The sequence below is a fragment of the Sander lucioperca genome, chromosome 14 (genome assembly GCF_008315115.2).
Source record: "Sander lucioperca isolate FBNREF2018 chromosome 14, SLUC_FBN_1.2, whole genome shotgun sequence".
Taxonomy (NCBI): domain Eukaryota; kingdom Metazoa; phylum Chordata; class Actinopteri; order Perciformes; family Percidae; genus Sander; species Sander lucioperca.
This window is the reverse complement of record NC_050186.1, coordinates 844412-865552: the sequence shown is the minus strand read 5'-3', so window position 1 is coordinate 865552 and position 21141 is coordinate 844412. Positions and strand designations below refer to the sequence as shown.

At 39.7% G+C, this 21141-nt stretch overlaps 1 protein-coding gene across 1 annotated transcript; it reads left to right on the top strand.

Moving 5' to 3' along the window:
• The first annotated feature begins 376 nt into the window (after window positions 1-376).
• Window positions 377-9677, top strand: zmp:0000001301. The gene is made up of 6 exons (XM_031276644.2): window positions 377-759; window positions 914-1004; window positions 1655-1755; window positions 2727-2811; window positions 3094-3198; window positions 9450-9677. The coding sequence occupies exons 1-6, from the start codon at window positions 713-715 to the stop codon at window positions 9552-9554; spliced, it is 534 nt and encodes a 177-aa protein (XP_031132504.2). The 5' UTR covers window positions 377-712; the 3' UTR covers window positions 9555-9677.
• The last annotated feature ends 11464 nt before the right edge of the window (window positions 9678-21141 follow it).

The following is a 21141-nucleotide window of genomic DNA, read 5'->3' as shown; positions in this document are numbered from 1 at the left end:
GTCAGTGGTGTAGCCTATGCAAATGTTGGGGCGTGACAAAGACTAGGTTTTGGGATCCTGACGTCAGCATCCAGCTTTGTTGAGATTCGCCCGTTTTCAGCAGCAGTTTCAAAATGTGAGATTTGCTGAGGATAGAGGTATCAATGGGATTTTGAGCTTCTATGTATGTCTTATTTACCCACCGAACTGTCATTATTCAACTATGACAAGGTAAAATCGGTTTTGCATTCTATCACCCCTTTAAACAAGTATGAAGCTACCTTCCACTCTAAGCACGTACCACAATTAAACTCCATGCCTTCTCTTTTGTTACGCTGTCCTTATAAAAAGGATTTGTGATGTCAATTATGTTTTTCCACCTCCAAGATTCATCTCTCGTCGTCCATGCTGTTATAGAGGATACATATAGGGGGTGTCTTTTGGTAAGTTGACAGGATGCTATCGCTGTTTCACTTCCTGCCCAGCTGTTCAACGGCTCGCATGAATATAGACCTGTCGCATATCTTTAATTTAATTTATTTATAGTCTCATCTCAACTGAAGTTATCTCAGGACACTTTACAGATGTAAAGTGTAATGTTAATCTTTTCAATAGATTTTGTGTACTAGACTAGTACAAATGGGGAGAACGGCACACACTTTCAGACAGTCTCACCTTAAAGCCATTCATGGTGTTGAAATAGTTACAAAAACAGGACTTTTTCTCCACAGTGATGAAGGAGATCCTGTCAGAGTTTGGTCTACAGGTCGTCAGCCACAGGTCAGCAGCTGCTGTACACAACTGTGTTTCTGTTTCATATTTGTGTGTGCAGTCTGTCTGCCTGCAGTTCCAGCCTAATATCATGCTCTGTTTGAGTAAGTGTCGTCTCTCAGTTTTAACAATGTGGTTTCATTTTGGTTTTGACCCTTAATAGCTTCACTCCCACAAAGGTTCCCAATGTCCGCTATGAGCTGACCGAGTCTGATCCGTTAATACAATCCAGGAACACAGCAGCTTATGCACAGGTAAGGACGTCTCTCTCTCTCTCTCTCTCTCTCACACACACACACACACACACACACACACACACACACACACACACAGTTGTAGCAGAAATACTTGTGGCAGTAGTACACACACAGTTGTAGCAGCAGCACAGTAGTAGCAGTAACTAACCCTCTCCCTCTACTGTTGCTTCATTTAGCAGGCAGTCAGCCAACACAGCCACTAAGCTAATGCAAATTATGCACAAGGATGTCACCATTATGCAAATTAACGTATGCTGTCATCTAGCGACTTTTGGAGCTAGTGCTAGCTACTTTCATTGAAAAAGAGTTGACAACACTGAGTTATAGCAGAAATAGTTTTGGTAGTTGTGGTGTAGTAGTAGTAGCACTATGTGGAGCAGTGGCAGCAGTACTACCAGAAGTAGCAGTGGTACTTGGGACAGTAGTAGTAGTTGAAGCAATAGCAGCAGTAGTACCAGCAGCAATAGTAGCGCTACTTGGGGTAATTGCAGTATTAGATGTAGCAGTAGCTGTAGCAGTATAGTAACTGTAGCAGTTGTAGCAGTAGTCGTTGTTGAAGTAGTAGTTGTGGCAGTGGTCTTAATAGTTAATATACTGCTTATACTAATTGTAACACAGGTAGCATAATATGATTTTTCCTCTTGCAGGTGTTTGTCCACAGAGACTTCAGTGCAGTTCGAGATCAGGCCGTGAAAACGATCCAGACAGCCTTTACTCTGCTGGACCAGGAGTTTCAGAAACTGGATCGGTACGGTTGTTTAGTTTGTTTTACATTTACATCATACACAATACATAATACATAATAATACAAGTAAAAATAAGTCTAGGAGAATCATTTAAGAGCCGAACCGCGGGCGCCTTTTCTCCATGTTGAGGCGGTTAGTCTGAATCAACGGAAGTGTTTCCAGTATAAAGCCTGACATGGTCAACATACTGTGTCAACATACATACATTTAGGTTGTGTCTTCAGAATCAGAAATACTTTAATAATCCCAGGGGGAAATTATTTAAATTTTTACGGTGGGTTTTCACAGGGAACTTTAATAATGGTAAAGCTGAGCGGTTCAATTCATTCCCTATGGGGTTGAACAGCGGTATGATCAAAGTCCGTTAACAGTGGCAAAAATGCCCATGTGTTCACCGCTCTGCCCGTTCTCCAAAGTTGACTCAAAGTCATCTTTTACAGAGCCAATGCAGTTGAAAAAAGCTTTCTGTGAAAACCCACCGTTAGAACATTAAAGCATGAAAATACATTTTATTTAATTGTGTCATCCACAGCATTGCCACGCTGTCCTGCTCAAATTTGCAGCGCAACAGCCTCCTATATAATACAAAACAGTAGTTTTAGTGGTGCTGGACTGAAATATGCGACAATGTTACCTGTTCGCTGAATATGACCCTCCGCCCATTTCCAGCTTGTGAGGTGTTAGTATGAATCGCTCCTAGGTTGTGACCCAGATCGTATCTGGATTTTCAGGACCAGTGATCAGCCCGTGTTGACTGGCTTGGTTTTAATTGACTAAAGAAGGGTTTAATACCCACCCACATTGATTTGATTGATTGATTGATTAATTGAAAAATGTTTCACACAGATGTAAACAGTAGAAAACTGATACAGTTTGGCTCACTTTGAGGAGATCATCTGGTTGACTCATTATTGACACTCTGAATATCTGAATAATGTATGGATTATTTTATGGCTGAATTTCTTTTTTACAGAGAAAAGTCAGAGGTTTCTCAAGCTGCTGCTGCTCTGCTAAGAGAGAAAGGAGCTCACAAAGCTTTTAGACAACAACAGCAACAGGTTCATCACTTCCTCCAATCAAATCTCAACTAATTCAAAAACAGTCTAATCTATCTAATTTAATCAATTAACTGTAATTATCTTAATTAACTATCTTAAGAATGTTATCATGTTAACATGCTAATGCTTACAAGTTAGCATTGTAAAATGCTTTTGGCATTTCAGCATGCTGTGTGTGTGTGTGTGTGTGTGTGTGTGTGTGTGTGTGTGTGTGTGTGTGTGTGTGTGTGTGTGTGTGTGTGTGTGTGTGTGTGTGTGTGTGTGTGTGCATGCGTGCGTTAGGAGCTGCGGGAGATGCTGGACAGACATCGCTCTCAAAATGAGGCGTGGCTGCGAGCGAGAGCCGAGGAGAACGACCAAGAGAGGAGGGAGCTCTGCAGACTCAGAGTCAGTAAACACACACAAATTCAAAAAAATTCACACTAGCTTTTTCCATTTCCTTGCTGTACACAAAGGTCCTTAGGAAGATTTTTTAAGTGGGGGTAACCTACTCACCACATCCCCCTGCCAATCCCAATTTTCCTTTGCTAGTGCTAAACAAATAAAAATAGTCACGATATTTTCATTTATTCATGTACAGGTCACAATTTTCTCGTTTATTTTCGAACGTTACCATTTCGCAAACTGCCAATGACACTGGGCTGCTCTGGGGTACGCAACAATGGGGAAATTAAACGCCACAACGGGGAAAATAAATGCCACACGCCGGCGACAACAACGGGACGGACCACCACACGGGGACTCAATCCCCAGGCGCAGGGACACGATCCGCGGTCTCTGTGGCATGCAACAACGGGGAAATGAAACGCCACAACAGCGGGACGGTTGAGGTTAGGAAAAGAAGATACTGGGAAAGGAACCGTCACACGCAGGACACGCCGACAACAACGGGACGGTTGTGGTTAGGAAGAGAATAACGCGGAAAGGAACTGCAACATGCCGGACGCGATCCCCGCTCTCCGGGGTGAAAGTCCTGTATTGTATTGTCCTGTATTTAAATTTAATTAAAAATTAAAATTAAATTAAAATTAAATTAAAATTCGTAATCACCACACGAAAAAAACGAATGTCCACGAATCAATAGATTCAATAACGTAACCATTTCACGAACTGCCATGAGACTGGGCTGTATGGAGCTAAAAGAGTCTCAAAGATAAATGCACACACTACATTCACATATGCACACACAGGATTCATACATGCACACACATGATTCATAAATACACACACAGGATACAGAAATGCGCACAAAATTCACAAATACACACACAAAATTTAAAAAGCACAGAAGATTCATACATATGCATACTGCATTCTGCAAAATTCAGAAATGCAAACAACATTTACAAATGCACACAAAATTCAGAAATGCAAACAACATTTACAAATGCACACAAGATTCAGAAATGCACAGGACAAGATTCAGAAATGTATTTCTGATGCACACACAAATATATCATAATTTACAAACTGCTTGCAGTCTGTGAACTTCACTGCATTTGTGTGTGACTTTTGAGACTGAACTGACTTGGCTCGACACACAAATGCCTTTTTTTAAACAGGGAATGATCTACAACCAATCAGATATCTCTCTTGTTTTAGCCAATCACAAGAATGCACCCACGTTGGGGATTGTTTACTTATGTGATTACATGAACGCGTTCACACAGCGCTATATGAATGTGGTGTAGGAGTCATGAGGGGCTTTCTGACCGGAGGGATTTTTGCAGTTCTTAGAACTAAACGTCGTGTTCCGACAGGAAAAATTTGGGGATTTTTAAGTTCCTCTGGCCTCAGTAACGTACTTTTTTAGCTCCTACTTCAGAACAGGGTCTTTTCCCTTTTCCCTTTTCCTAGGTGTACTTGATTGGTCGAACTTATAAGTCACGCCCACTGCCAACTCGGAACTTGCAGACGGAGCAACAACCAACAACGGGACATTTTGAACACTTTTCACCATCTTATTCATCATTAAATTCACTTCTGACAACATTTTAGGCGAGAAATCAACTATGTAGAGGTCAAATATGGGCCGTTTTACGAAAATTGATGGCTAATTGCAAATTTTGTCCGACTGTGTGTCGGGAGTTCAGCGGCCGGTGCTGCCTGTGTTGCTTCCTCGTCGCCCGACCTGCCTTCCTTCACAGACCCCGGCCTGCTGGGAGGTAGATGGAGCTCCGTCACGGCTGGCAGCCCACGGCACTCCATACCTGCGCAAAGTCACCGTTTTTTGGGTTAATGGACTACCAAACGCCGTTGCCCTGACAGAGCTCCAGGGCCTGCAGCTCCCCTCTTCCTGCTAAATGGCCGCTGTGTGTGAGTGAGAGCACGGTCAGCGAGCTTGTTACGCCCGCAATCTCTTACCACACATTCCAGTTAATCTCATAATGGATATGTGTGTTGAGTTATTTAAACAAACGATCATGGAAATAAAGTCTCATTGATAGAGCCTGCGGCTGGATGGAGCTCTATCAATGAGAACTAGCTAGCCTCCTCTTAGACCTCTGAAATGAAACCCCTAATGTTCACAAAAAAGCATTACATTGAAATCAGACACTATAGTTAGCTTTATAAGACCTTGGGGTAGATGTTCTATAAGTGGCATGACGAAATTCAAACTGTAAATATACGAAAATTATGCCGAAAGTGTAGCAACGATCTTTCCCATAGGATTAAATGGGACACATACCCTAGCTAGCAGCTCCTCCTAAGGAGACCCCTAATGTTCACAAAAATGCATTAAATTGAAATCGGACACCATAGTTAGCTTTATAAGACCTTGGGGTAGATGTTCTATAATTGGCATGACGAAATTCAAACTGTAAATATACAAAAATGATGCCGAAAGTGTAGCAACGATCTTTCCCATAGGATTAAATGGGACACATAGCTAGCCTAGCTAGCAGCTCCTCCTAAGGAGACCCCTAATGTTCACAAAAATGCATTAAATTGAAATTGGACACCATAGTTAGCTTTATAAGACCTTGGGGTAGCTATTTTATAAGTGACGTGACGAAATTCAAACAGTAAATATACGAAAGTTATGCCGTGTCATGGCAGTTTGTGAAATGGTAACGTTCGGAGCTCCGCGGAGCCTCGAGCCTCGAGCCCCGGTCTTCCAAAAACCGAGAAACGGTGACTTTCACTGGATATGGAGTTTGCCGCTTTCTCGTCAGACTGTGTGGAGCTCCTAAAGTTGAGCAAAACATTACGTGAATTACAACGAGAATGGATGACTACACCCACATTCATATAGCGCTGTGTGAACGCGTTCATGTGATTGGCTTATAAGTAAACAGTCCTCCACGTGGGGTGCGTTCTTGTGATTGGCTAAATCAAGGGAGATATCTGATTGGTTGTAGATCATTCCATGTTTAAAAAAAGGCATTTGTGTGTCGAGCCAGTCAGGGCAGTCTCAAAATTCACACACAAATGCAGTGAAGTTCACAGACTGCAAGCAGTTTGTAAATCAAGATATATTTGTGTGTGCATCAGAAATACATTTCTGAATCTTGTCCTGTGCATTTCTGAATTTTGTGTGCATTTCTGAATTTTGTGTGCATTTCTGAATTTTGTATGCATTTGTGAATCTTCTGTGCTTTTTAAATTTTGTGTGTATTTGTGAATTTTGTGCGCATTTGTGTATCCTGTGTGTGTATTTATGAATCGTGTGTGCATGTATGAATCCTGCGTGTGCATATGTGAATGTAGTGTGTGCATTTAGCTTTATTGAGACTCTTTTAGCTCCATAGGGCTGTGCTAAAGGAGTTGCTTGACTTTCCAGCCAAGGTGCTCTGAAATGTTCCCATTATTGTGCTGGTTGCCACAGTTTAATTTCTACTGCAACACCAATAGATACAGATGTAAGGTTCAAAAGCCTGCCTACGTAAACACACCTCTGAATATAACATTTTACACAATTATGCCAGGGACAGGGCTTGCACAAAAGCAGCAAGCAAGTTTGCGCACATTTTAGCTGCAGTTACCAAAATTCGTGTTAGCTGCAACTGAACAGTTTGGTCGAGCACTGAGCTGTCACTCAAGCGCAAACGAGAAAGCTGGGAGCGAAACCACAAAACTGACAGAGAAAGCAGACTGGGCAGTGAGAAAGAAGCAGAGGGAACTTTAAAGTAAAGAACATATTATCAAACAAGTAAAAGACCAATATATACGATTACACAAATATTTTTTTGTTTTATAAGTTATAAGTTTTACTTTTGAGATGACAATTGTTTTTGCTTCAGTTTGTGATTTTTGTTTAATACTTAGGAAGTTTTGTTTTAATATATTGGCACAAATATAAATATTGGCTTTGATGTGCTGTGAGACCAGTCTCTCAAAAAACTCCATGACTATAGAAGTGAATGCAGTTGGACTGTTGGAATGCTGCTGAATCAGCATTCCCACTAAATATAATGTATTATTACTCTAAATTTGTTAAAGTTTGCATTATGACTTGTTCAGGACTCGAAGTACAACATTTAGGACTTGGCACTTGACTTGGGACTTATTAGTCTGAATTTGGGACTTGACTTATGACTTGCTCGTCATAAGTCCTGTCATGCTTCCTTAAATTAATTAATAAGTGCATTAATAATTTAGCACCTAAGCCACTAAGTTCATTTGTTGAGAGACTGAGCAGCACTAGAGTCACTAGAAGTTCCACAAATCATGACTGCAAAATACCATACTACAGGACCAGCTTAGGGCAGACGACCTTCTCTGTGAAGAGCGCTAAACTTTGGAACTCATTACCATCTGACATCAAGATGTGAAGTGTTTACCTACAGGCTCAAAAACTGGTTAAAAACAAACCAAAAGTGTACTCATTTTTAATTATTGTAAGTAGGTTAGATTTGTATTTGATATGCATGTTTTTATACTATGTTTATTATTCTATTTATTAGGACTGGAGTTGTTTATATATCATGTTTTGATTTTTTGAATTGAAATAGTTAAGTATGTAAATTTTATTTTGTATAAAAGCCCAACCAGGGACTGGAGTTGAAAATTAGCATTTGCTATAAACCTTTTATGCAGCACTTCCACTGAAGTAAGACAAGCTTTGTTTTTGTCACTATGTCTGTTTGCATTGTCCCTGTCAAATAAATAAGCAAGATTTGGCGTTAACGAGGTAACTTCAGGTTCAACCCAGGGTTTTCTGTATCACGACGGTGGATCACTTGTTACTGGGTTCAATCGCTGTGGTAATTTATGCTGAACACCTAATCTGCTCAGGAGCAGGTTATGTTGGAGATTAGAGATCAGCCGATGTAAAAGCACCGCCTACTGACCAATCAATACTCAATTGATAATGGCGTCACCGTTCTTAGATCAGGTGGAGCTCGGTGCGTGGAGAGAGAGAGGGGGGGGGGCGCTCATAAAAGTTAAAACATTTAGAGACCGACAACCCCGTTAACATTCCCTAATGGGTATTTTTATGAAAGATATAGATTTTCGGCAGAGGGAATTACGTAGGCCTATAGGCAATTTGTCAGCTTCTTTAGCCGTGTGTTGCCAATGCGCACATCGGTTAGAATTATGTTTTTAGATATTTTATTTGCTCCAACGATCGCTTACCACCGCCAGGGTTGCAACTGATAATATAAGCTAAAGCAACGACAGTTTATGGGAAACACAAGTGTAATCATGGTCACTGATGGGGAAGTGATATTGATAAGCCTTGCAATTTACACATTTACAGCGTCGGCTATTTTTTTTGCCAGCTTTTCTTCCTGTTTTAGGAAGCAGCAACTGTATTGTGTTTTGCCTGTAAAACCGTGTCTGTGTTTTTCATATTTATGTAGATATTTATGTCTGGTAGATGTTTGCGATTGGTCGTGCTGTGCAAACACCGCCTTTTATGTGAACATGGATGCCCCGTGCATCAACAGTTGTGAAAGCTGTAGTAACACACAGTTATTAGCACTTGTGTCTCACTAAATCAGTCGTACACAGTCATGTCCAATCTGTGGATATATATATATATATATATATATATATATATATACATATACACACACACACACACACACATATGTGTATGTATATATATATATATATACATACATATATATATACATATATACATGTATACATATACATATATATATATATATATATATATATATATATATATATATATATATACATATATATATATATATATATATGTATACATATACACATACATATACACATACATATATATATATATATATATATATATATATATATATATATGTATATATATATATATGTATGTGTATATATATATATATGTATGTGTATATGTATATATGTATGTATATATATATATATATAATATATATATATATATATATATATATATATATATATATATATATATATATATATATATATATATATATATATACACATACATACACATGAACACATTGTGTTCCTGGTCGAGTAGTCCTCAATTTTTCATTTGTAGGTCTCCTTGGCAGCTTTGATGCCTCTCCTCACGTCAGCTCTGGGAGAGCTGTACTTGCAGTGGCCCCTATCACCAATATGGGAGCATTACATTTAAATGAACTCTGTGTGTGTGTGTGTGTGTGTGTGTGTGTGTGTGTGTGTGTGTGTGTCTGTCTGTCTGTCTGATGGGTCCTCAGGAGGAGTTGTCGCATGAGCAGGAAAGGCTGAAGGAGGAGCATAAAAGCATCCAGAAACGCAGTGAACATCTTCTGTCCATCATGCAGCAGTTCAAAGGAATGTAAGATAGATAGATAGATAGATAGATAGATAGATAGATAGATAGATAGATAGGGGGGGAATTTCTTGAGGGATTACTCTTCATGTATTACATTTTCCTTCAATAAAAATATATATTGCAAAAGAATACTGTTAAAATCTTGTATTGTTGAGTTTTCTACAGCTGATCATAATACTGTAAAAGAAAAGCATAATTTGACTGATACTGTCCTTCATGATGATACTTTTTTTTTTTGGCATTGTACGTTTCTGCAAACCACAGATACGGTGATATGAAAAGTATTTGGCACCCTTTAGCATCTGAGATGCTCAGGACTTTCAACTGACTCAAATGTTAAACCATCCGTATGGTGCTTAAACAGTCTTGAGACACAAGTTGTTTGTGACAATAACGGCAACGGAAAAACAGTCAAAAGTATCCACGCAAATAGGAGATTTACAAATATATTTACATTGAAAAATACTAAGTTCATTTACAAATATATATATTATAAATATATATATATTCGGCTAAGCGTTAGCTGAGACAGCATGTAATAACTTTAAAAGACCCTCAAAATAAAACCTGAAAATAACCGTTAAAATATATAACAACTGTTACGTCAGTTCTACTTGTGCTCATTTAAAATACAATCAATCAATACTTGTCTTTTTTGTTATTACTGTAAAGTCTTGCTTTTCCCAGTGTTTAGTTTGGGTTAACGTTATTTTAGATTGAATCAAGCTGTCAGCTAGCGGTTAGCCGAATTAGCTGTTAGCTAAACTAACGTTAGCTTCCCGGTGGTGGCTAACAGCAGACCGCTACAACTTCGACCGTTAGCATGGAATAGATGTAAAGCCGTAAATCCCATGGTAAATCCTCGTAAATCAGGATTATCATCTGCGCATGCGCGAACATCTTGCGCATGCGCAGGACGGATCGTGCAGGCAGCCTAGATCGGGTACCGACAGGGGGTCGGGGTAGATGGGTGGATGTATAAAAGTCTTTTACACAGGAGACCGCGGTTTGTGAAAGTAAAACTTAGATTACATAACAAACACTTATTTTAACCAAACAAAAATCTTTTTCTAAAACTAACCAAGTAGTTATGTTGCCTTAATTGTTTTTGTTTGAAAACTACAATGTTGGTGTCCCATGTACTGCAGACAAGAGCCCTCTACGAATCCCACACAGGTGCGAATCTGGCAGAGCTGTTGTCCAAAGTTTTGCAAGCATGGCAGATTACCGACAAAGATGTAGTGCTCATGTCAGACAATGCCTCAATCTCGCGCATACACTCAATCTCGCATCCCAGCGGGCTCTCAAAGTGACCTCGCTCGCCAGGCTTCTAGGGAGAATCCGTCGTATTGCAACATTCTTCCATCACAGCTCTACACCGAGCCACCAACTGAAGGTAAATCAGAAATGCCTGGGCTTGAAAAAGCAAAAGTTGCTGAATGATGTTGTGACACGATGGAACAGTTCATACAATATGGTCGAGAGATTCCTAGAACAGCAACCTGCGATTTGTGCCACCTCGCTATCTCCAGACGTACGTAAGGGAGAGTCAGATCTCTGCACCCTAAATGAAACCGACGTGTCAAACGCCGAGGACACCGTCAGCACCTTAAAAGCAATGAAGGATGCTACTTTAATGTCTGAAGAGGCCAATCCAACAGTGTCTCTTGTCGCCCCTGTCATGGCACAACTCCTTCAAAACATGACTGAAACCAGAGACTCATCCATGGTTCGTGAGATAAAAAACGCTGTCAGGACAGACCTCATGAAGAGGTACAAAAGTCAAGAGGGTCTGGCTGCAGACCTCCAGTGTCAGGCTGCTTCCGTTGCAGGCTCCACTCTCAGGCTGCCTCCAGTGTCAGGACCGGAAATAACAAACTTTTTGTGCGTCTCTTAAAGGAGTCCGGCATATATATTGCGACCATAGACTGTATATACAGTCTATGATTGCGACTAAAAACAACGAAAAAGTAGGAGAAGAAGATTTATTGCCGCAAATTGACTACCGTTGGGACAACAGTAAGTAACAAATATGTATATATAGATATAGACATAAACACACACCATATGTTTGCTGTTTTACTAGCCGCCTTGGATTTCCACAGGATGCGGAACGTCTGCGGACCGGCTGCATGCTCCGCTGTCCGTCAATACCCACCAGGTCCGGATTTGTTGCGTAACGGCTGCGGCCAGCCGACTACGAGATCTCGCGAATTCACGTATGTTTGTGCGATATAACAGGATGTAGTTTCTATAAACAGAACCACAAAACCAACAACAGTTTGTTTCCATCCAGAGGAGTAGAGGGGAAACAACTCTGTGCTGTGTTTTCAAGGTGTAGTGCAGGGAAATATGACCTGCCGTGAGCACGGTGTATTTTATTTTGAAAAGTATCCGGATGTTTTATTTTGTTTCTGTGCTCGACTTCCTGTCCCGCACAATCTGAATTGTGCCGAATTGCTGCGGAGCTCTCCGTCGTCCGTCAAAAATAGAAGCTCTGCGTATCTGCTCCGGAGGGCCTGATGGAACTGGGACGGAGTAGGGACGCAGACGTTCTGCAGTCAGTGCAAATACACACATTGACTTTAATGGAAACCTAATGACTCCGTCGACGTTCCGGAGACGTTCCGCAGACGTTCCGCATCCAGTGGAAATTGCCGCACGCAAACGGTGGCTAACGGTTGACTGACGCTCAGGTTATTTGTTGTCTAAATGAAAATGACATTAGGATAAGTTTTTAAGTTTTTCTATCCTTCATTCCACTCGTTTTATACTTTTACCAATTGAAATACATATTTTAACGGCACTTTTGTGTTATGTAGATGCATCGTTCAATCTATGAAGAGGGTAGAGGGTTTAAAGTGGAACGCTGCACAGCTTGTTGTAAGCTGTTCCACTGCCCCCTTTGCCCCAAATACAAACCCAGCCAACGAGCCAAGCTTCAGCAGCACCTCGATGTTCACATTAAAAATGCTATTATATTCAAAGGTATGGATTTGTGTGTGTCTGTGTCTTTGTGTACTCTCATGTCTTGTTATTGGCTAATTTAAACTTTTCTTTACTTGCTCTTAGACAAAAAGATCTGCAAGTGCAATTTGAACTGCAGAAATACAGGGCACTTTCATTGCCCTATATGCAACAAATCTATTATAAGAAGAACAGACATGGAGAGACACCTGGAGGCTTGCCAAGGTGCTACAGAAGCTGCTGCCCCATTCAAACAAAATGCAGACTTACCTGCCACACCCTCTCCCCGTCTTTCACCATCCACCATTCCACCTGTCTCCTCCATTTCAATTGTTCCTCCTCCCCAACCAGATATAAAGGTGCATGCTGCTACCTCTACCTCCACACCTTCTGCCAACCCTTCTTCTGGAGAGACACATTTATGTACTGCCCAGGAGACAACAAAGAGATTTCTCCAGAAGAAGGTGCAATGTCCTCATTGTAAACTGGTCTGCCATAAAAAGAATTTGGCTAAACATATACAGAGGAAGCACAGTAAGAAGAGGGATATAACAGTGAGCACATTGAAGAGTGTCTGTTTGGATGCCACAAATGGAATATCTGCAGTCCAAAAAGCAAAGCATGGCTTTTCTGTGCCTATTCACGTCCAAAAAAAAACCTGGGGCCACCAGCATAAGGTGCAGTGTGAGCTTGAAGACTGCAGACAATATCATTTAATGGCAGTAAGAAGTGGGTTGAACTTCAGCCAGTGTGAACACATCCGTTCACTTGAACACTGCACGGAAATTGCAACAGAGGAATGGCTCAAGGAAGAAGTGCTGTCCAAAATGGTCGACTTGAAATTTTTTGGTGATGCTAAGAAGGTGACGTGCATAAAAAGGCAAAAAAATGCCCTGAAGGCCCATGTCCCTCTCTGTGTGGAGGTGTCCTTTGAAAAGGACCCTAATAAATTTTGCTTTTCAGTCCATGAGCCGACTTTACATCATTACAGTCGCCTTGGGAGGGTGATGGTAACCTACAACTCACCAGCTAACACCTGGCAATGTCCTTGTGCTAAACCTAGATTGTCCTGTGTCCACAAAAACATCAGTAAGTGGCATCTATTTCAGACAAACCCGGACGTGTTTCGAACAGAGATTGCCCAAATTACACCCCAACAGCAACAAGGCACTGTGTATCCACCATCTGCTGAGAACTTGAAGCAGCTTGTTCACTACATCTACAGGCATAAAAAGCTTCCAGCCAGCCTTCCAGATGACCTTGTAAAACCAAGGGCAAGTTACATTATGGAGTTGCATCCAACAGAGACCACTTGCACCATCTGTCCGGGGTCAGTACAACTTGATGAGTCAAAACTCATCTCCAAAAATGCCAGGATAATCACCATCAATGGTGTAGTTGAACGTAAGTTATTAATATTTCTCCTCATTTTATGAAAGATTTCTGAATGCAACATTGTTCATTAATCAAAATCTTGTCACATCACAAGTTTACACCAAATACTAAAGAGTGAGTAAATATTTAGATTGAAAAAGCAAGATCTTTAAAATTTTTTCTATTTTAATTGTTTTACTAGATGTATCAACCTATTTCCGGCAATGTCCACACTGCCACATGACATACCTTTATCAGGAATGGCAGGACGGTCTGCACAATTTTGACGACCACGTCATATCTATTTGTGTTTGTATCTGAGAGCCAACTTACAGGTTAGTAGAATGGATGTCATGGTCTGTGTCTTTTGGTTCCTTTTGAGTTCCTGTTTCCTGTTTTATTTTGAAGTTTGGCATACTGTCTTCCTGTCTGCTTCTCTGCTCGTGAATACCCAATGTGTTTCACCTGTCTTGATTGCACCACCTGTGTCTTCCCTTGTGAATTTAGCCTCAGTGTCTCCTTTTGTCTTTGTTTGATCATCTGAGTTTTTCCCCAGTGTTCCTTGAGTTTTTGTTCTGTTGTTCTTGTTGATCTTTTGTTTCACCACACCTGCATTTCTTGGTCTGCATTTGGTCCAGTCTCCCCAAAACCTGACAATAGAACTTTCATGATAAGGAAATCTGAGTTTCTTGGAGCTTGTTTATTTCTCTAAAAGGGCCATGTGACAGGTTTTTGTTCCAGTCAATCAAGAGCACACAGTTTGACACCGTTTTGGTTGAAACAAAGACCTGCAGCCACAGGGCCCTTTGTGGAACAGTTTGGATGTTCAAAAATAAGCATAACTGTATTTTATTTGCTTTTTTTTTTTTTTTTTTTTTTTTTTTTTAAAGAACAACGTTTCAGTTTCCAAGGTGGTGGACTCACTCGAGAATCTTAGGAAAGTAACATTTCCGTCAAGAAATACTGTCCTCCATGCCTACCTCCACTTTGAGGCATTGACAAGCCATGACTACTCATATTCATGTGCTTGCTGTGGGTATCATCCTCCTGTTGTTGTAATGGACCTACACAAGAAAGGAGTTTTCAACCTGCCTGGTAAGGTGTGTGTGTGAGAGGGTTAGTTACTGCTGCTACTGTGCTGCTGCTACAACTGTGTGTGTGCTACTGCCACAAGTATTTCTGTTACAACTGTGTGTGTGTGTGTGTGTGTGTGTGTGTGTGTGTGTGTGTGTTAAAGAGACTGTAAATTACAGGTTTTTATTTTCTTTCAGTGAGTGACATAAGAGAGGTCCCTGACAACTTCACTGGGGATTGTTTGTATATTTGAGATGCATTGTGCATTTAATGTTTTACTTGATTTCTCATTTTCTGTATTTAAAAAGGTTTCAACAGTAAGAAAGCTGTGCAAGGCCTGCAATCTAGATGACAAGGGATCCCGCATGGACCTCATCACCCGACTCAGGGATGAAATGAAAAACAGACACACATTCGTATGTGTCTGTTTTTCATTTCAAAATCTGGGGAGCTTCTGGTAAGAGTCACACATAGGTCATAAAAACAATTTGATTTGTTATTTGAACAATTTGATTTGTTATTTGCATTTACTATATAGCTTTTCAACTTTCCTTTAAAGGTGGCTGGTCAGTGATTCTGTGCCCTCATGGTGTTGCATACAGTTTAAAGTTTAACCTGAGGGCAGAGTCTCCAAGAGATTTCGCCGATCTTCTTTTGTCCTGGAAACACCTCCCAAATGTTTCTGTTTACGATTTTGCTCGTGGTTTGGCAACTCATGTAACCTCCGTGTCCCAATCACACTACCTTTTAAGCCACATGAAGGGAGACTGGCTGCACCAACCCAAGACAGTGTCACAGCAGCTAAGCTGGGAAAGCTTAAGATTCCTCTTCCATGGTTGACTGAAAAGCTACAAAATCCTGACACAGATGGGCATCCTTGCACTGGTTCTTCAGACCATTATGCCCTGTATGACAAATTCCATGAGGCCAACACCAATGATCCAAGGAAGGTGTTAAGAAGGATCAACCTTGTCCCAGAACTTCAGGGTTCTTTGAATAGTCAAGTGGCCGAGCAGCTGTTTTCAGCTCTGCAGAAAAACAACTACTTTCTCAATAACATGTCACCGTTAACACACATTTTTTGATGAGAAACCTGGTGCATCATTGAAACAGCAATACAAATGAAAAACTTCTGAAAAAGCAGCTCAAGAGAGGACATGAATCACATACTCTGCACGACATTCTTCTCAATGAAGTTGGACAAGCAGTATTAGGTAACTCTGAAGTCAAGGATAGTTTTTATTTTACAGTTATCTGAAATGTAATGATTGTACTGAATCCTATGGTTTTTCTAAAGCCCCAGGAGTCCTACCATCTGAAAAATCTGCTCAGCATCAGCCCTCAACAGTTGGAGCCCCTCTGCAGCAACAAGAGCTTTGCACTGACACACACAAAGGTAGGTAGCAGATTTTGAAATTTTGGCTTTTTTATTCTCCTTTTTTAAAAAAAACATTTTCAAACCATAATTCTCCTGGATAGATGGTGACACTTGTGGACCACACTGTGCAAATATCACAAAATGTGAGAATGTACAACCATGCCGGGCATCATGGACAATGCACCCACATCCGTCCCAACAGCAGCTTGTATGTATATGTATTATGTATATATCTCATCTTGAAACCCAGCCACCATGACATTCTTGGGCTACATATTATGCTGAGTTGTATAATATTTGTGTAGTAATTTTTACTTTTTTTCTTTTTTTTTTTTTACAATGATTAGCTTGACTATGTCCTGGATACTGAGAAGCCAGAGTCAGAACTAATTGTGAATACAAAACAGTTGCCTGACACGTGGTGACTTCTGGACCCTTGGCCTGAATCAGGACATGGAATCAACCGTGGGTTAACAGTTTAAAGATTTCATATGTGAACTAATTATGTATGTCATTATGGCTGCTAAATTAAAGTTTTTTTTTTTTGTTTTTTTTTTCAGATAGGAAACGCTTGTTTTGAGCTCATCGAACAAACGGCTCAAACAAAGGTATAACGTTTCATTTCAGAATATGGTTATATCATTTAAATACTGTTTGCATGCCAAGGTTCACATTTGCAATATATTCCTCAGGGGAAATGCATTTTTGTGGCTGATTTGTATGCTGTACCAACATGGCGACAGCCAAGTGCATGTGACCCACTCTCAAGTTTACCTGTAAGTATACCTATTGGATTCAATTGAAAATATATTTCTATTTATTGTATATGTTTAACTTTTTCTTTGTTATTAGAATGACGTTCACATGAGGGACTCCATTGTTATCCCTGTGTGGAAAAGTGGACTTTATCTGTTGTCTAAGTACTGGTGTTACCTGTGACAAATGGTCTGCATTTTGATATTTTTTAACAACTGACATGCCCACATTCCTATGGTGGAGGCAGCCACCCTCATCAGGAGCAGTTAGGGGTTCTTGTTCAAGAACAGTTGGATGTGAAACCAGGTAGTGTTTGAGATTGCATTTTGTTTCCCCAAATGGCCACTGTACCTCCTGAGTTACTGCTGCCCCAATTATTTTTGTACTCACTTTTTTTTTTTACTTTCTTGAGGCACATTATAAACAAAAAAAAATGTGTTCTTGGGGATATTTCCAGCCACCCTGTTTATTTATTAAGCCATTTTGGCTGTGCTGAATGAATATAGCTCAAATTTGCCAGAAAATAAAAAAAATGGTTTTTTAAATTGAAATCTCAGTACTTTCATTAAGCCTAAAATGGCTATGCTATCAAAATCCAGCCTTAAATGCTCCTAGTGCCAAAACGTACCCCATTGAAACCCATTAAAACCACTTTTTTTTTATCCTATCATAAATGAATGCATTCCTTGATGTTAATTTTTCATTTTGGACCACTGGCTATGTTTTTGTAATTTTCTATTTGTCCACCAGATGGCGCCATTGAAAGCATAATAATAATAATAATAATAATAATAATAATAATAATAATAATATGTTTTTATTATGTATATTTCAGGATGAAGTAGTTCTAAAAGAGTGACTTGTTGAAAGTCGAAAAAAATATCAATATATACTATTTTTATAGCAGTTTTTAGCCACGTTTTGGCTTTAGGAACATCTACGAAGTAAATAAGTTAAGAACACTTAAGGGTTAAATGCGTGAATATCTTATTAGTGTAGTGTTGTGCTGTTTTGTGATGTTGTATTAACCCCTCCCGCTGTGACGACTTGAAATTATATTAACCACAATTATAGGTTTTGAAGCCAACACCCAGAGAGATATTCTTTCTGGATTCCAAATGTGCACATGCACAATTTGGATTTGGTGACCAGGAAATGAGAGAACTGCTGAGGTCACTAACTAACTTGCATGTTGGTTCTCATTGGTGTTCATGTTCCAATGCTGTTCTGGAAAGGTTTGTTGTAGGACTGAGCAGTATGGACAAAATCAAATTACAACATCCAAAATCCCACATGTCGTCACTATATTGATATATTGCCCGGCTCTACATTCATTTTTCATCGGATCATGTTCTGATCTGTGTAAGTCTTTTTATGGTGCAACCTAAATATAACTGCAAATTTGAATGAAATGTCAAGTACCAAAGTCATTAGAATTTTACAGTTGAGCATGATCTGACATTAAAAATACATTTCTTAAAATTGTGCCATAGAAAGCCTTCTTCTGTGTGACTGCATGAAAGGTCCGTTCATGACCTGAATTACTTGCATTGGTATGTTCTTAGCATGTTGGATACGATATGGTTTTGACAACTACATAGTTAACTGTGAATACATCTGTCTTTTCAAAATTTGGAAATCTTTTCCAGTCATTGTTTCCTGGACCGTGGAAAGAGACCACTGGTTTGGAAATAGAGGTATAAGTATACACCATTTGTAATGTACTGTATATTTAACAGAACTGTAAAATCATCCAACTTTTCTGTCATCATAGGGTTTTCCTAGACAGCCGTACGGAAATGACTGTGGCATCTTCATGTTGATGGTAGGAGACATTATTGGTCTTAATTATTGTGCATAAAAGATATTAACATAAAATTGTTTTTTCATAGTATGGCCTTTACACTGTGCTTGATGCACCCTATGATTTCACTGTGGTAAGTTGACCTGCATATTCAAAGTAAACTATAAAAATCCTGTTAACATTTACTGCAGCTTACAGTGATATGTCTTTTCAGAGGGACATGTCGGCTTTGCGAAAGTGGTGGTGTATTTTGCTCATGGAGAATTTTGACCTTGGAAGGTGAAAGCACAAAGATGTTGACACTTACTTGATTGTCTTGGAAATATTAACACCTTACCTAACACAATCTTTGTTATAGCCAACACTTATTTCTTTCTTTATTTCAGCCATGGCAAACAGTTTGCCCACTGGACACACACAGCAAAGGCCATCCTGCGAGGTGAGGTGCCACCATTGTTCCGTCTGAAGACGCGGAAAATGGATGACGTCACTGAGGTCAGTTTTGAGTTTGTGAGTTGGAAGTAAAGGGACAGAGGGGATTTTAATGAGTTCCCACAATAACAAACTAGTTGATGATGACATAAAGCTGGACCCTGGGAAAACAGGAATGAACAAAGTTGGTTGTGCTTTTTCTTTGAGAATACTACCACAGTGTCATTTTTTAATCCATCCCTCAGTCAGCAATGTTTACAGAATTGAACTTTATCCATGTTCAGTATTTAGATCTATCTTAGATCCATCAAGGTGGATGATCTAAAGAACTGGCCCTGATGGGATCATTGTATTTGACCTTAAAAAGGAGGATTTGTGTTTTTTTTCTTTTAGGGAGAGGATCAAGTACACCCTGTTTTGCAGCCTCCCGAAGCTAGGGATGAAAAAGATGTTGAGATGGTAGGCATACTCTGTTTTATACTGAGGTTATTCTGACAAAGCTCATTTTAAGTGTCCCTTTGCTACTTATGCTGTTATTTTTACGTGAATAAGTTTATTCCACTTTGTACAGTAGTTTTGCTATAGGGAGAATACCTTTTTTCTCTTTGTCTTTCTCATAGGACAAGTTTGCAGCCAGGATCATTTCTGACTGTAGAAAGTCAGCAGAGTGGGTGGAAACAAACCAACATTTGTTTTCATCCAAGGTGGAGTTGCCCAGTGCAGTCGGAATGGGAGAGGAGGAAATGGAAGAAGCTGCAAAGCAGTATGCCAGACTTTGGTCTGAGGAGGAAAGTTCCAAGCTTGAGGAACTAGAGAAAGATGACATCCGGGAACCATTTAAGTTCAAATTCTCCACAATCGAGGACATGTGGCTGTTTTGTGATGAGATTTGTGACAAACAAGGATACTTGGCATATTGTGAATGTAAAGTGGAGTAGTAACAGTCAATAAAAGCTTAGCTGCAACCACCAGCCTACTTTTTACATTCACAGGACTGATTGAGGACATTGTTTTTTGGGGATTTTTTTCCTGTGTGCCAGTTAGTGTCCAAAACCAGCTGTAAGTTCAAAGATTACCTCTAGTTTTTATGTATTGTGATATCACCATGTTTCTAGTTCTACATCTGTTTCTGCAGGTGTAGTTTTTGATATTTTGAATTTCTCTAAAGAAGATTGCAGTGCCAATTTGACATTTTATTTTCATTATTTGTAAATAAACCGTCTGTTGAAAACGTACAAACCGGTGTCTCGGGTTTACTCTGTGGCTTGGGGCATAACAGCTGAGATTACTTCAGTATGTATAACCCTATGAGCAGACATTAACTTGTGTCAAATACATTTTCCATTAGGAAATGCATATTCTTAAGCTCAACGTTTTTACATGGACTAATGTCGCTAAACTATAAGCTATGAATGGCGTTTATTTTGACACTTGATGTAGGCTAATGCGATAATAATGCTGGTAGACTTATAATGCAACGTATAAATTCGTGTTTTTTGTGTTAGTGTTGATTAATTTAAAATTAATTAAGAAAAAATCAACAACAAAGCGGCTTCTTCCAAAGTGTGTATACAGTTATATTATAAAGTTTCTTGCGCATAAGAGATCGTCAGATAACCTGATCGTCAGTCGGTTGATTATTTAGCGTAACTTATTTATTACAAACCATCCACATTCGGTATTATTCGGCAACTTATTCGGCAATTTGCAAACGTAACCCAGGGTTCAGGGTGTTCACTCCTTTAAGAGACGCACAAAAAGTTTGTTATTTCCGGTCCTGACACTGAAGGCAGCCTGAGAGTGGAGCCT